The sequence below is a fragment of the Daktulosphaira vitifoliae genome, unplaced genomic scaffold (genome assembly GCF_025091365.1).
Source record: "Daktulosphaira vitifoliae isolate Bord-2020 unplaced genomic scaffold, ASM2509136v1 Scaffold_5, whole genome shotgun sequence".
Taxonomy (NCBI): domain Eukaryota; kingdom Metazoa; phylum Arthropoda; class Insecta; order Hemiptera; family Phylloxeridae; genus Daktulosphaira; species Daktulosphaira vitifoliae.
In genome coordinates, this window is record NW_026099576.1 from 17,034,531 (window position 1) to 17,049,187 (window position 14,657).

General features: G+C 24.1%; 2 protein-coding genes across 6 annotated transcripts in view; both read right to left on the reverse strand.

Moving 5' to 3' along the window:
• Positions 1 to 2,651: 2,651 nt before the first annotated feature.
• On the reverse strand, positions 2,652 to 8,823 carry LOC126907850 (glutamic acid-rich protein-like). Its single transcript, XM_050689488.1, has 4 exons — positions 8,666 to 8,823; positions 7,377 to 7,459; positions 3,806 to 4,076; positions 2,652 to 3,262 (listed from the first exon to the last, which is right to left on the reverse strand). The coding sequence occupies exons 2-4, from the start codon at positions 7,430 to 7,432 to the stop codon at positions 2,792 to 2,794; spliced, it is 798 nt and encodes a 265-aa protein (XP_050545445.1). The 5' UTR covers positions 7,433 to 7,459; positions 8,666 to 8,823; the 3' UTR covers positions 2,652 to 2,791.
• Positions 8,824 to 12,034: 3,211 nt separating this feature from the next.
• The window catches only part of LOC126907838 (spermine oxidase-like), a 36,043-nt gene continuing 33,420 nt past the window's right edge, over positions 12,035 to 14,657 (reverse strand). For 4 of the 5 annotated variants that reach the window (XM_050689459.1, XM_050689458.1, XM_050689461.1 and 1 more), the window contains one exon: positions 12,035 to 13,508. In XM_050689459.1, the coding sequence (XP_050545416.1) occupies positions 13,386 to 13,508 (123 nt within the window). In that variant the 3' untranslated portion in view covers positions 12,035 to 13,385. The remainder of the gene's footprint in view (positions 13,509 to 14,657) is intronic. The other variant, XM_050689460.1, reaches the window with a different exon arrangement.

Sequence of the window (14,657 nt, forward strand, 5' to 3'; positions counted from 1 at the left end):
ACCTAATGTTTCTCTCGATAGTTCTTATTTGTTAGTTGGAAAAATAACTTAAACACTTGAATATTTCGTTAATAAAAGTTTTGGGTATTTGTTTTTGACAGCCAAAGTTTTTGACCCAATCTCCACTGTGCCGCAACCCCACTGTGTTGGGGTTTTTTTAAATCAATATTTTACATAATTTAATTATTACGAATATTTTATGTTAAAAAGAAAGTGCACAAAAGAAGTAATTGCACTTTAAAGAATTCATTAGGGCTTCTTTTAAAATGTATTATTACCATAAGAATCAATATGAATTATAATTCTTATAAAATGATAAAATTTTAAAATCAAATAGATTTTATTTTAAGATAATTTTTACAATGTTATTTTTATAAATAAATGAACTATTTACTATTTATTTCTGAAAAAATACCACTTTTATATAATAATCTTTTTTATAGACTGTCTACAATAAGATATTTCCAGTAGTAATAATTATTATTTTTAACACTTTAAACTAAATTAAACCTGAACTCTGTTCCCATTTGCTATTTACATGAGGATGAAGTACTCGGAGATTTTTCTCACTATTTATTGAATTGCTTCTTTTAGGCGCCTGATAGGTGTCAGCATATAACATTTTTAGAATCCAATGGAATTTCCAATTTTGTTCCCTCTTTTGTACTAAATTCCCATTCTATTCTTGTGATTATTGCGATCATTTCTTTTATATTGAGCGCTGATTGTACTATTTAACTGTTTTATTATATATTATAATTTACTGCATATACTTTACTTTAATTATTCTAACTAACACCCATTATTCCTGTAATTAATACTATAGTATCTAATTCTTACGATATTGTCGAGCTATAATATTTTCAAAATAAAAGCTAATAAAAAAACACTCTAAACTACAAGCAACATTATTCTGTATGTCGAAATAGTAGAAATTTAACAAGAACAGATATGTTTAAAGGTAAATTTACAAGGTTAAAAAAAACTAATTATTCAATAAAAATTACACATTTATTGACAACATACATATATATATATATTAAAATTTGCAATTTATTAAAATACAAAGACAATTTCCCTCCAAATTAAAATTATACAAATAAAAATTTTATAAAAGATTTAATAAATGTGCTTAATCAAATTTTATATAAGAACACATAGAAAATAATTTCTATTTCTTATTATATTTAAAGAAAATGTACAAATATAATACAAAATCTTTAAGAAATTAAATAAATAAAAAGATAATAAATATAGTTCTTATGGCTTTTCAATAGTTAGATTACTTGACCCATTCAATTATATTTTTTTTCGTTTTGAACTTTTTTTTATCCTCGCACAGTTTATATTTTGCATTTGCGCATAGCAATATATTTTAAATTTTTTATCAAGGAATATTATGTTTTATATAAATTTCAGGACGGTTATAAATATATAAGTTTGTACATTCATTATCAGAATAGTACAGAATTAAGAATCTTATTTATCTCATATATGATGTATAAGTCTACGAGTTTATCGTAAAAATTGGGATACATCTATGACAACTATGCTGTCAAATTTTAGTAACCAATATTTTAATCAAAATTAAATTTTTTACTTAGTCCCAGGTAATATAACCTGCCGAATTTGTTTGTAAATATTCTATAATATAAGTATAATTATAATATTAATTATTATGGTGTATACTAGGGCGCAGTAAAGGGAGGGGATATGGGTGATTGCCATCCTTGAACCAGTGCCATCAATGTTTTTTTGACAACTATTATGAAATAAAAAACTAATGAACTTTTTTTTGATCACTTCGATTTTTAGCAAAAAAAAAAAAAAATTATAGCATGTTTAATATAGTAAAAAAAATTAAATACCCTCCTAAAATAATTTCCGAATACGCCGAAGGGGAATATCATATTAACAAACGTCAATCTTATACCCAATACATTTTACTATATTCTCTTTGTGAAATTTCCCGATTTTAATAATTTAATATATGTTACATCGAGTCTGATGTAATATTATTCCTGCAAAACACTTATCGTGCTCGGCGTAGGCGGGTACTCCTACAGGAATCAGTGGCCTATTTACGAAGAAGGCCCAAAGAGGCTTACGCGCCGAAGTCATGCGAGGCTCGTAGGGCCCAAAATATGAGGCGGAGTCCCAGCAAGCGAAGCCTAGTACGCATTTAATTATTGAAATAAATAAAATTAGAATAAGTTGAGAAGTTTTGAAATCAAGTATTGTTAAAAATAAGTTCCAGAATTTTTTTTTCATATTTATGTTAATTATTGATTATTAATAGTGGATAAAATGTTTAGATATTTTACATTATTAACTTAAATACAAAAGAATTGAAAATGAGTGAATAAAAATAATTTAAATTTTTTAGTTATAAAAATTATCGATTTATATAAATACAATGAAAGCCTTAGTAAATAGACTTCCACATATATTTTAAATAATATTAAGAAATACGGTTATTTATTGTGTTTGAAATTATGAAAAATATTTAAAAATATATTGATTACTCCAATTATTTTGATATTTTTTTAAAGCTTTGCATAAAATTATTGCATTTTTAGTTACTTTTATGCAGAATAAATTATGGTACTAGATAATGTTACTAACTACAAATAAAATATAAATAGATAAAATAAAAAATTCATTTGTGAGTATATAATGAGGATCTTATACTTCATATTACACATAAAATAAGTTGTAAAGTTATAAACTATTATATTATAACAATTAAAAGAATCAATTAAGTCAATTAATTAAAATGCAAAAATAACATTCATTTCTTTTTATTCAATTTTCCTTTATTTTTTTGAACCTTTCCACCTTTAAACTTTTGATTATTTTTCTTGTTGTTTGCTTTATTATTCCCATTTTTAACTTGTTTTTTATTAGCTTTATTTTTTCCAGCTGGCTTAGTTTCTTTTACTTCTTCTTCACTATCACCTTCAACATCTTCATCACTATCAGCAAATGTTACATCTTCAATATCATCTTCATCAATATCATCTTCTTTGTCATTATCATCGTCCTCATCATCATCATCACTATTCTCAACTTCAACTTTTTTGAGGTTTTTTGTTTTAGGCGAATTCTTTTCTACTTTATTATTGGAATTTTTAGTTTCAGAATTACCATCTTTAGGTTGACCACCCAAACTTTCAAAAGCTTCCTTTATTTTATTATACAAACTATCCAATATTTCACTCTCTGTATCCTTATATTGAGAAAATCCTTTCAAAATAAAATTCTGAAAAACAACAAAACTTTTTAATAGATATAGTTGGATTAAAAGTAAATTTAAAATATGTATACATTTTTAAATTAGGTAATGGCATTAGTTAATGGTACATTATCATCTGGCAATTAAATTAGTTGTATCAGAAACTTAAATATTCCAAAAAAAATTGTATCAAAATTATAGTAGATTTGGATTCTTCATGTAGTTTTATTTATTTAAAAGAAATGGAATTATCGATTAATATTTATTTTTTTAAATTAACAAAAATTATAATTTGTAGTTATTGAAATTAAATTTTTTTTTTTACCATTTATTTCAAGAATTTTATTTTATTTTTTTAAACTGTTTGGGTTTCTTCTGTAATGATTCAATTGTTTTTTATACATCATAAATAAACTACTTATGTTTTAAATAACTTTTTCGTTTATGAATAAACTCTACAATTTTTTAAGAAAACTATAGCTTATTTTTTTAGAAATTTAATAAATTTTATTTTAAAAATTGCAAATGACTGGTGGTATTACCTTAAGTAATTATGAATTAATATTTTACCTTAAGTTTAGTTTCTTTTCTCGGGATTGAGTCTTGTTTTTTATAGTTTGCTAACAATTTAGCAATACCACTTTCTTTATCAGGTAAATCAGATTTATCAGCTACAACTTTGATAGCTTTAGTCCAAAGCTCATTTTGTAAAACTTTAATAGGACTTATAGATTTTTGTTCAGCTTTCACTTTTTCACCTTCTTTTTTCAATACTGCCGGTTTTATAGGTTTTACTTTTTCTTTAGCAGCACCTTTATTTTGAGTTTTAGGTGATTTATCACTGAAATTTAAGTTACACTATAGATTAATTTAAAGTTTTACAACTGAACAGAAGCATAGAATTACTATTTATAATTTTCAAACATTGCTACAGAATCTTTTTACTTATACAACAATACAAGTTTTATTTAATATACATAAAAATTGTTTTAGTCTTTAATTTTAAGTGATATATGATGTGACAATAGAATACTAACAAATTTAAATAAAGGGGACTCTAGTCAGAGCCTCATATTTGTAAAAATGGAATTGTTTTTTTTTTTAATTTATGCTACAGTTTAATATTAAATTATATTAATTGTTTTGAACGTTTAATGAAATTTTTATTTTAATATATAATGTGATATATATTTTTTTTAATTTAAAGGTGATATACTTTGAAATTTAAAAAATGGTCTACAATGGTTCTTTGTCTTATTATTAGTCTGGAATAATATGAATTTATAAATTTTGTTAAACACTTTAAAGAGTTCCAAGATTGTTTATTTGTCGTATAATATAACAGTGTAGAAATATTTTTCGTTTTAGGATGGAATAAATCCCCTAAAACTATAATAAACTCGGTAACCACACATTACAAAGTTTTCAAGTCAATAAATAAAAATTTCTTCTAGCTAATGCTGTGTTCAGAATAACTTAATAAAATTTATAAATTCATATAATTCTGGACCCTAGTTATTATATATTTATACGTAGTTTCCTTATACAAAGTTCTTATTCATTTTTTGTTTTACACAACACTATAGGAATGCTTTGAAACATATATACAGCAAATTTAAAAAAAAAACCCAGCACAGGGGGGTCGCGGTACAGTGGTGCCGTGGTATAGTTGGATCAAGTATAATGATATCTGACAGTGATTAAAATCACTATCAAAAATAAACGCTTTAATGCAAATCTTTAGATAGTGTTTAATTTTAAAAAAATTGGTGTTTTATTCCAAAAGCTACTTGATCTGCTGGTTCCTTATTAATATCTCGATTAAGATAAAGTATGTCAAATGAAAAAGGGTTTATTAAAAAATATTATTTCTCATAAAAAAATNAAGATAAAGTATGTCGAATGAAAAAGGGATTATTAAAAAATATTATTTCTCATAAAAAAATAATGTTGATCCATACACTTTTCAATATGTCATAGCATTATAAAGTTAAATATAATATAAAAAATCGAGAATTTTCACACGAAAATAGCATTCAATAGCCATTTTCGCCGTGAAGACAAGTCCAAAGGTTAATTTTTTTTTTTTATTAAATTAAAGTATATTACATTAGCTTTAATTTAAGATATATATAAAAATGTCAGATCTTCCGGAACATTTGAAAAAGTTAATTTTTTGTGAAAAAGTTGTCATTTTAAATCCCCCCCTGTGGGCAGATAAAGGGTCAGATTTACAAAAAAAATATATCAAATGATGGATAAAGACATCAAGCATCTATAAAAAAAAAAAATTATATTTATATGTTCATTTTTGAAAAAGTTAGAGCATTATTAAGTTAAAAATATAAAAAAAAATTATTTTACAAAAATCGTAATTTTTTATTAACTTTGATGTCAACTTTCACCACGAAGACAAGTCCAGAGGTCAATTTTTTTTTTTCAAATTAAAGTATATTACATTAGCTTTAATTTAAGATATATATAAAAGTGTCAGACCTTCCGGAACATTTTCAAAAGTTAATTTTTTGTGAAAAAGTTGTCATTTGAAATCCCCCCCTGTGGGCAGATAAAGGGTCAAATTTACAAAAAAAATATATCAAATGATAGATAAAGACATCAAGCATCCATAAAAAAAAAAATTATATTGATATGTTCATTTTTGAAAAAGTGACGGAACATTTTAGTAAAAAAAATTTCGAAAATTAACGATTTTTAAATTTGTAATTTTTTTGGAGGTTTCCCCCACTTACGGGGAACGGGGGAATTTTTTTCAATTTTTAAGGGTAATGTCTTCGACTAGATACGATTTGTGATCTTTTGACTTATCGTTGAAAGAAATCCGTTTGATGAGAGCTGAGAAAAAGTGGTAACAGACACAAAAATAAACACATCATAGTAAAACCAATACCTTCTAAGCTTCGCATCGAAGCTAAAACAAGTATAATTTAGGGATTGTAAATGATACCAATTTTAGTGTTCCAAAATATTTTTTATTGTTACATTTCTAGATGGAATGGAACAAACAAAATCTTATTTAATTCAGTTCCAGAACAATATGATGGAATATATTAATTATTGAAATACAATAAAAATTAATTCTTTAAAAATTCTATAATATATTCTGTTTTTAAAAAAATGGAATATAAAAAAATATTTAGTTTCCATTCCGAAACAATATGTTGAAACTTAAACAAATGCTAACCTTGATACTTAAAAAAACATTCAGATTTTTGAAGGAGTGTAACAGATAAAACCAATTTTTTTTTTGGTAAGAGAATTTTCCATGGGTCTTCTAATCATAAAAAACTATTTTTCTATTAAAGGTAGGGATACTTTTGTCAGTGGGATTTGCAGCTGAATTAAGTCTAATAAAATTTTAAACCTGGAGCCTTTCTTTATCCATTATTGAAAACACTTTAAAAATATTTGTTTATCATCATATATTATTTTTAAAAAATGATAGTATTATATTGTTCCAAAAAGATAATATAAAGACTTTATTCATTTATGATCCTATTATTGTTCCAAGAGAAACATTTTAAATTGTTGTGATCGTGTTGGTACTAATAAATTGTATTTAGTTATATTTTCACGGGTTTTAAATTGACAATTTAAGTCAAATCAATTTTCAAAAGAAATAGCTGGCATATTTAGAAAGAGAATAATACATTTTATTCAATAATACCAAAATCTCAATTATAATTGACATAAAAATTAAAAAATAAATTTTTATACGGGCGATTCTTTTAATATTAGCCATTCAATATTTCTTAACATAATAATCATATAAAGAAAATCTATTTTGGTATTTTTTAAATTCATTTTTTTTACTTTTATAGGGTCTTAATTAAATTTTTTAAATAGCAAGTACAGATATAACTAGCTACTAAATAATTATTAACAATTTTAAAAATATCAAAAATTAAAATGAAAATATCATGAAGGAATCTATTATACCATTTATTAACCTACTTCAGTCCCTCAATAATATTTGGCATAAAATAATTATTATTAGTTTTACATTTTTAACTATGGTAAAATGTATTTCAAATAATATTAATTTTAATATAATATTAGTTTAGAGTAATATCAAATCCTCTTTAATAACTGTCTATAAATACTTAAAATTAATTCATCTTACTTTTTCTTATTATTTTTTTGTTTATTTTCAGTTGTATTTTGAGTTTTCAATTTCATTTTGTTTGAGTTTAATTGAGTATAAAACTGTAAAAATAAATAGTATTTTAATTATTAGAAAATCAAATTTAAGTACAATTTTTATAAAATTACACATGGTTATATGGGTATGTTAAGCAGAACAAATGATAGATTCATATATTGACAATATTAATATTAATATTTTATGGTTCAGTTCATTATAATATTAAATAGATTACAAATAACTTTTTTTTTTTAATTGTTTAATTTTATATTGTCTTGGAGAGATACTTTTTTCTGGATCTTAAATTTTAATTGTATTTATGTATTCAAACTTAAGAAAAATTCACTTTTAAATAATATGATAGTTTATTGGTTAAGTATAAAATTAATGATAAGGAATTTTGTTTATTATTTAAATTCTGTTTTAAAAATATTGAAAAAATTTGAAAATTGTTATTTTTTCAAAATAACTAGTCTAACATGCATATGCATAATTAGAGAATAGTTGGGCAAGCAGTCATACACTTAAATTTTTTAAATGTCTTATGAAAATAATGTATTTTTCTAGCTTAAATTAACAAAAACTGTAAAAAAGGGCCAAATTGGGATTGAAATTTATGAACTAAAGATAGAGTAAACTTGGTCACAATGTAGATAACACTATTTTAATAGGTCATTTTTCAAGGAGCACTTTTTGAAAGGGCCAAGTTTCAAATGATTCCGTTTTATTTAAGCATTTTAGATGGAAATAATTTTTTATGTAAAAATATTCATAACAGGATAACCAATTCTCCTCAAAATTATTTTGAAAAATAGTGTTCAGTAAGTAAGGAAAAGATTAATTGTTATAAATAATGAGAGCAATATAAATCTGTTTCCTTACTTACTAAACATCTATATATATCTAACCAATAGTTCGAAAAGAAAAAAAAGAGTTGTAGCTTATAATTGAACAGATTAGCACAAAAAAATGTATAATGAAAAAAACAATTTTGGTGTAATTATTTACTAGAGGAAATTATACATTTTTAAAGGGTATAAAAGTCCTAACAAAATTCCTATTTAAATTTTATACCGGAGTTTATGAATCAATAAATCAAATACTCCATGTGACTAATAATATGAATGAGATGACATTACTATTGAGTTAACTTGAATAAATTGAATATCTACATGTGATCTCAATAAATATATAGGTAAAATTAAAAATTATCGTTCAAATTTCATATTAAAACAAAAATCACCATTATAATCAGTTTTTGAACTTACCTTATAGTTATAAATAATACGAAAAAATTTATGAAAAATTTAATGATTATATTCAAGTCCCAGGAATATTGTACAAAGTAAAATAATTCAAAATTTGAATCAAAGAAATTTACTGACAAGCGATACACATGTGCTGACAATTATTTGTATAATAATTTTTATTATAACAAACGTGAAGGAGGGATAGCTATGTAATACTGTTAATGGAATATATTTTAGGTTAAATAAAGACAAACAACATAGCTGTTCCAGGTCCGTGTTATGATGTCATGGAATAAATCGTAATAATAGTAGCGCCACTTTACAAAAAAAAAATCTAAGAAACAAAATTAAATGAAAATATAAAAAAATTTATTTCTTATAAACACTTTTTCAATTTGTGATAAGACTATTATGTGTTGATTTAATGTAAGACTAGTATGTTTAGTGTTATTAAATGTTTATAAATATTTGGATATATACTTATGTTATATCTGTATTATCTCCCAAAACATGACTTAAATATTAATTCTATCAATATATTTTTGAAACAAAAAATAAAAATAAATTAAATTATTAAAAATTAACAAAATAATAATTTTGTTGCCAAAACTATAATAGTGGTTAATGTAGTTACTATTTTTTAAATTGCTTTACATAAGCAGGTAAAAATTAATCCATTTAGATTTAATATTCCAAACAATATAATTTTTTTGTCTTTATTAAATTCCAGACAATATGCCTAATCATTAGGTAGTCATATCGTGCATGGACCATGTTGCACAAGCCTAATTTTTATATTTCGATGATTTTTTTTTAATCATTACTACTTTATAATATAATAAGACAAGTTAGATTTTTTATACACTCTAAGAAGAATAATGAATTTATTATTAACCCATTCATTAACATTTGTCCCACTTGACCTATGACTGTTGTTAGGTTGGGTGTATCCAATATAAACATTTTAGTTCGTTAGATATTTTTACATTCAAATGAGTGTACAAGGGTTCTCTGGCTTTTGAATGTCAAAAGCTCATGATTTTTTAATAATTTTCCTATAGAGGTGTAACTAGAGTTTTGTTCTGGAAGATATACTATACAGAATGTTCAGTAGGTAAGGAAACAGGTCAATTATTTAAACAATAGAAACTTGTTTTCTCACTTACTAAATACACTGTGCATTATTTATATTGTATACTACCCATAAATCAAATTATTTACATAAAAAAAATAATCAGTGTCTCTTCCTAAGGAAAAATAATTTTGTTGTAATATGGAATTATATTTGTTATGGTGTCATATTCGTATGACATCTTTATCCCTTTTTCTCCGCAATTTTTAAACTCCACAAAATTCAGCACAATTAAATTTTGTAAAGCTGAACTCCTATTTGATTAAACTCAGAGTTAGGGAGAACAAACGTTGTATTGAAATATTTGACAAATCATTGTTTTTCATAGGAAAATTATAAAACGTATTCTTTAAATGATTTTGTGANAATTATAAAACGTATTGTTTAAATGATTTTGTAAAGGTCAATTTATCTAAATGTACCCTTGACTCACCCTTAAACTTCTTTTTTTTGACTTCCTTGTTTTCTGGATTTGCGTTAGTAAAAGTTGTTTCGTCCGCGGACTTATCTGTTGGGCTAATTATTTGATTTGGTCGAAAAGTACGTTCTATCAATCTTTTTTGTTGACTAATTGGTTTGCATGTATTGTTTTTTTCAGAAATTTTTATTAGCTCTTCAAATTTGAACACTATGTTAGTAACTTTACCGGAGTGTACACTTGACATTGTATTTAATACACTTATAACTATTAAGCATGAAAATGTAATACTAATTACAATTAAACTATAAATAAGAAATTCTATACAAAATTAATTATGATTATTCAAAAATGTAAGACACAAAAATTAATTATAAAAATTAAGGTCTGCAGGTAATTTTCAGATATTGATCTCTAATGTATATGAATATTTGTGTTTATCCATAGTAGCAAAATAGTTGTTTGTATATTGTTTATGAAATATATTAAGCCAGTATATTAATTAAATATTATTGTAATTTTATCAAAGGAATCATTTAATTGTAAGTCATTATTTCGTTATGAATGTAAGTTGTAACAAAAATAAGAATTTATTTGTTCCTATCTGTTATTATATTAAAACAAATATATATAAAAGTTTTAGACTTTCCGGAATAATATCAAAAGTTAAGTCGAAAAAGTTCAACATTCTGTATACATTTTCAGATTTGTCCGTTTATAGAGAAATGGTTCGATTAAAAAAATAAGTATATCGAATGAAAATTGTATATAAATACTACTTCTCATGAAAAAATTGTATTGATCCATACAATTTTGAAAAAGTTATAGCATTTTAAAGTAAAATATAAAATCGAGAATTTTCACACAAAAATGGCATTCGGTAGCCATTTTCACCATGAAGACCAAATAAAGTCCGAATTGTTTTTTTTTTCATAATAAAGTACATTACATTAACTTTATTTTAAGATATATATAAAAATGTCAGACTTTCCGGAACACTTTCAAATTTAATTTTTTGTGAAAAAGTTGTCATTTTAAATGCCTCCCTGTGGGCAGGTAAAGGTTTAAATTTATAAAAAAAAATATACCAAATGATAGGTAATGATATTATGCATCTATATAAAAAAGATTTATATTGATATGTTCATTTTTGAAAAAGTTATGGCACTTTTAAGTAAAAAAAAATTCGAAAATTAGCGATTTTTAAATTTGTACATTTTTTTATTTTATAAGCTAGTTAGATATGTAAGTTGTTTAAAAAAAAAATGAACTTGAAAACCTCATAAGGTATAAATAAAATAAAAAAAAACGCTGATGAAATAGAGTATTATGTAAAATTTTCCATTTTGGCAATTTGATACAAATGAGTAGCTGTAACATAGGCACAATTTGAGCAAAATATTTGATAGGTCTAATTTAATTTTGCCTAATCTTAAAAAAAAAATCCCATATAAAAATAAATGTAATATTCATTATTTTTAGATGGCAATGGCAGAATTTGAAAAACCACAACCCACCAGATTGCACCTATGAGTTGTAATAGGTTAGGTAAAACAATAGTGTTGCACAACGCTAGCCACTCGATTTCTATAATGATCTCTAAAATTATCTAATTGACAATGTGACCGGTTAATAAAAATACATTAAATACAGTTTCAAGTACATTTATTTAGTCAAATTAATATTATTAATTAATACAAATGATTATTACTAGATTATTATAGATTAATTATAGGTTAATTTATTTAAGTAAATTTTTTAAGTTAACTTCGGCTCTTATGAATATTAATCTTCATCGTTAAGAGTAGAATAAAAATAATTTAGGTTACGAACAATCTTTTTATTTTTCACATTCATCGCTGGGATTTCTTTCCTTTCCTTTTCTTTTTTTTCTTTTTTATTTTTTTGACATTTTGGCGTTTTTGATGATTTAGGCATCTGAATAATGGGTAATACATTTTGATCTTTAGTGTTAAGTTGGATTTTATCAAGTTTTTTTTCTTCGTGTAAACTTAATTCTAAGCTATCAGTTATCTCATCGCAATCATCAATTTTTTTCTCATCTGTCGTCGTGTCTAGCTCGTTTACACAGTCTCCTTCCTCTATGTGCTGTTTATTATTACTTTCAAATTTAAATATATCGCTTCTTTCTCGTGGGTTATTGGTAATCCTACCATCTACATTAGTTTCGTTCTGTTCGTTAGCATTATGTTGGACTTGATCAAGTTCTTGTTCTTTCTGTAAGTTTAATTCTAAGCTATCAGTTATCTTGCCATAATTATCTGTATTTTTATATTTTATATTTATTTCATATTTTACGTGTTCTTTATCTTTATCTAGTTCATTGGTCTTACCCAATGTATTTTTGATTATTACATCATTAGAAGTCTTTATTAATGCAGCTTTTTTTTCAAAAAAAGATATTTTATTCTTTATTCCTTAAAACATATTAATAATTTTTATCATTTTTTTGTTTTTTATTATATTATGGCCAAGTGGGTTAAATATAAATGCATTTTTGAACGAAATGCATAACCTTTAATTTTCTACTTGGATTTAAACATTTAAATATTTTATATACTTGACGATTGGTATTGTCCTATCTGAAGTAATAAGTACTATACACTCTAAGAAGAATAATGAATTTATTATTAACCCATTCATTAACATTTGTCCCACTTGACCTATGACTGTTGTTAGGTTGGGTGTATCCAATATAAACATTTTAGTTCGTTATATATTTTATATATATATATATTTTTACATTCAAATGAGTGTACAAGGGTTCTCTGGCTTTTGAATGTCAAAAGCTCATGATTTTTCAATAATTTTGAATCAATAATTTTCCTATAGAGGTGTATGTAGTTTTCATTATTTTTAGATGGCAATTTTTAAGTTTTAATTTTTTCGGAGGTTTTCCCCATTTGTTGGGAACGAGGGAAATTAATTCAATTTTGAAGGTAATTTCTTCGACTTGATTTGTGATTTTTTGATGTGCCGTTAAAATTCGTTCGGTGAGAAAAAGTGATTACTGTCACAAAAAAATACACATCATAGTAAAATCAATACCTTCTCAGCTTTATATCGAAGCTAAAAGAAAATACATAAAATATTTATTTTTATTTTTAACTGTTTTATAAATTTTATTTACAATAATAATAAGGGTTAATGGAAAAAAAAATGCTATATTATATTCCAGTATTTTTTAAATGAATTAAAATTCTATCAGCTTCTCGCCAACCAGTTTCAATAGCACCATGTACGGTTGAGAAGTAATGACTATGTGTTGCCTCACCAGCAAAACAAATGATCTAAATACAAACGATACATTTTAAAATATTATTACTCAAAACTAATTATTATATGAAATGTATAGAATTAAATTATTATTTAAAAAAAATATTGTATAATAATATTAATTATTTCTTAATTTATTTAATCATTAACAAACTTCCTTTAAAATTACAATATTATTATTTTAAACAGTAACAATACAATTTTTAGAAAAAATTATACATTATCAATATTTTTAAATTATATTTAAAAATTAAAAAAATATATACANAGTAATTAAACGTCTATTCAATGAATTATTTGTATCGAAAAAAAACCCAGCACTGGGGGTCGCAGACCAGTGGTGACGTGGCATAGTTAATCAAGTATTATGATATCTGACAGTGATTAAAATCACTATAAAAAAAAACGCTTCGATGCAAATCTTTAGGAAGTGTTTAATTTTAAAAAATTGGTGGATTATACCAAAAGCAACATGATCTGCTAGTTCGTTATTAATATCCTGATTCAGATAAAGTATGTCGAATGAAAAAGGGATTATTAAAAATTATTATTTCTCATAAAAAAATTATGTTGATCCATACATTTTTTAATTAGTTATAGCATTATAATGTTAAAAATGTAAAAAATAAAATCGAGAATTTTCACACAATAATAGTATTCGGTAGCCATTTTCACCGTGAAGATAAAATATAGTCTGAAATTTTTTTTTTCCATGATAAAGTATATTACATTAGCTTTATTTAAGATATATATATAAAAGTGTCTGACTTTCCGGAACATTTTCAAAAGTTAATATTTTGTGAAAAAGTTGTCATTTTAAATCCTCCCCTGTGGGCAGGTAAAAAGTCAGATTTATAAAAAAAATATACCAAATGATAGGTAGACATCAAGCATCTATATAAAAAAAAAAATGATATTAATTTGGTTATTTTTAAAAAAGTTATGGCAATTTTAAGTAAAAAAACCCAGCACAGGGGGGTCGCGGCACAGTGGTGACGTGGCATAGTTGGATGAAGTATAATGATATCTGACAGTGATTAAAATCACTATAAAAAAAAAACGCTTCGATGCAAATCTTTAGATAGTGTTTAATTTTAAAAAATTGGTGGATTATTCCAAAAGCTTCATAAACTGCTAGTTCCTTATTAATATCCTGATTAAGA